Consider the following 2,297-nt stretch of genomic DNA (forward strand, 5'->3'; position numbering starts at 1 on the left):
ATGCTGCCCCTGTGCCCAGCTGGCTGCTGGACCCCAGGGCCCTGCTTGACCCTCACCTGCTGGACCACCCTTGCAGCATCGACACCAGAGCATCTACCCAGAGCATCCTGTGCAGTCACGGGATCTCTGTGCACCCAATGCCCAGGCTGGCACCGGGCACTGCCACCCTGTCTCCTGCCAACTCTGGCTATTGCCCTCCAGGTGCCCCCTGGCGTGGGGACCCACCTGCCTCCAGACTTCCCTGCCCCGATGTTCTTACCAGCCCTCACCATCCTGCTCAGGTGCAGCAGTTCTGCTCCAGCCCATGTCAGAACTCTGCCACCAGAGCTGTGCTGAGTCCCACCCAAGCAGCACCCCAGCCATCTGGCCACTGTGCCCATGAGGCCACTGTGCCTTACCTCCTCCCTGCACTGCACCACAGGCAGGGAACCAGCCACCTTCCAAGCAGCATTTCTGAGCAATTCCCTCCCGCTCTCCACTCCAGAGGCAGCTCCTGTCCCTCATCTGTCCACCCCATCCTGCAGCACTGGGACACACTCCTGGCCCAGGTGCTGTGACTGCACAGGAGCCAGCTGGGAGAGCCTAGGCATGTGAGCCTAGGCAACCCCGTGCTGTGCAGTCCCACCTCTCGTGGCCACACCTGGCACCTGCACCAGGCAGGTGCTTGCTGCCCCGACCAGCCGTGCTCAGCCCCTGCCACACCAGCCCAGAGCCACAGCTAATAAAGGGCAAACACATCAGCTGGCACCTGCGTGGAGCTGGGCACCCCTGTGAGCCCCAGCAATGCCCCTGCTCACCCGGGCCAACCCCCAGTCAGCACCACCCCAGCACCCTGAAGTGCAGGGACTCACCCTCGGGCAGCAAGGAGGGCCCCCTGGGAGCCTGACAGTCACTCCCTGAGCCGAGCTGTACCAACCAGGCACAGGGACAGGACTCACTGCTGGGCCCCCAAGCTGGAACAGGGCTCTTTATTGACATGGGCTCAGTCATATTTACAGTCTGTGTTACAGGGGACCTGGACCCGTAACCAGGGGCTGGGGAGGGCAGGGGCTGCCTGCGGCTGGGTGCTGCTGTCAGCAGGTTCCTGTCTACGTGGGAGAGGGGGATCAGCTCCCAGGGCGGGGGCTACAGGAGGTACACGGGGAGGCACCTCGTGCCACAGACACGGAGCCTGGGAGCGGTCGGGCTGTGCGGGTGCCGGGCTCCCCCTGCACACCGAGCGGGGCAGCACAGGGCTCCTCACAGGGGGTTGGCCGAGGTGGCTGCCAGGTGCTTCCCAATGTAGATCCTGGATTGGAGAGAGCAACCGTGAGGCATGAGCATGGGCACAGCCTGCTGGGCCCCAGCAAGGCAGGAGCAAGGGGAGATGGCAGCAGTCCACTGCAGCTGCTGGGAGAAGTGGTGCAGGACAGCACTCGAGGATGAGCAGCCCAAACCCAGGAGCATTTCCCCCTCCCCAAGCTTCCTGTGGGGACATTCCTCTGGATCAGGGCAGCCAGCGGCACCCAGGAAGCCCCCGACTGCACAGACACCCACTGTAGGCCCAGCCTGCCTGTGCTCCCGGGACCGGTCCCCCGGCAGCGTGGGTGGGACCCCCAGTCACCCCAGCCCAAGGGTGAGACTCCCCCCTGACACTCACCCCAGCCCCAGGGTCAGGAGGTGGCTGAGCAGCAGCGAGGGGATGAAGAGCAGCAGCAGCTCTGAACTGAAAAGTCTCTTCTTCCTCCCCACTGCACCTCCCTGCAGGCTCCACAGCACAGGCTGGGGGGAGCACACAAAGGCAAATTCCCTGGGAAAAGTGCAGGGTTAATGGGGGCACAGGGACAGCAGGACATGCTGGTGGGGGAGACAAGACTTACTTTGGAGACAGGTACCGGGGGCAGCGGGTACAGGCCCAGCCCAGGGACGCTGGCAGGAGTCGCTGTCTCCGCTTGGTTTCCTCCAGCGTATCCCCCTGGAAGGAGACACAGGGCAGGTCAGAGCAGGGCCCAGGGGTGCAGAAGGGTAGGGGACAGCTCCCTTACCTGCTGGGGGTGGGGGCAGCCCTGTGGGGGCTGGCTGTGTGCAGGAAGGACCTCGCTCTCCCCTGACTGCTCGCTCGCCTGCCCAGCTCCACCGTCATTCCAGGCTGGAGCGTCCAGCACGAGCAGGGCCCTGCAAACAGACCCCCTCGGTCACCGAGCCCAGCCTGGCCCGGCAGAGCTCCGGGGCCCGGCTCCTCCTTGCAACTCACCCGTCCCCGCTCTCCGTCTCTAGCTGGGCTTCCAGCAGCATCCGCTCCACGTCAGCGTGGCAGG

At 65.2% G+C, this 2,297-nt stretch overlaps 2 protein-coding genes across 2 annotated transcripts in view; one reads left to right on the plus strand and one right to left on the minus strand.

Moving 5' to 3' along the window:
* The window catches only part of LOC103762600 (dedicator of cytokinesis protein 2), a 49,352-nt gene extending 48,795 nt beyond the window's left edge, over positions 1-557 (plus strand). The window contains exons 52-53 of the mRNA XM_029958417.1: positions 202-281; positions 485-557. Coding sequence (XP_029814277.1) covers positions 202-281; positions 485-557 — 153 coding nt within the window. The remainder of the gene's footprint in view (positions 1-201; positions 282-484) is intronic.
* A 377-nt stretch (positions 558-934) lies between these two features.
* On the minus strand, positions 935-2,295 carry LOC108639045 (BCL2/adenovirus E1B 19 kDa protein-interacting protein 3-like; the record flags this gene model as incomplete). Its single annotated transcript, XM_029958418.1, has 5 exons — positions 935-1,288; positions 1,640-1,789; positions 1,860-1,954; positions 2,025-2,154; positions 2,234-2,295. Coding segments are annotated over 5 exons (486 nt in total), but the record flags the coding sequence as incomplete, so codon positions are not given.
* Positions 2,296-2,297: the final 2 nt, after the last annotated feature.

Source organism: Manacus vitellinus, unplaced genomic scaffold, assembly GCF_001715985.3.
Source record: "Manacus vitellinus isolate BGI_N305 unplaced genomic scaffold, ASM171598v3 scaffold_151_pilon, whole genome shotgun sequence".
Lineage (NCBI taxonomy): Eukaryota > Metazoa > Chordata > Aves > Passeriformes > Pipridae > Manacus > Manacus vitellinus.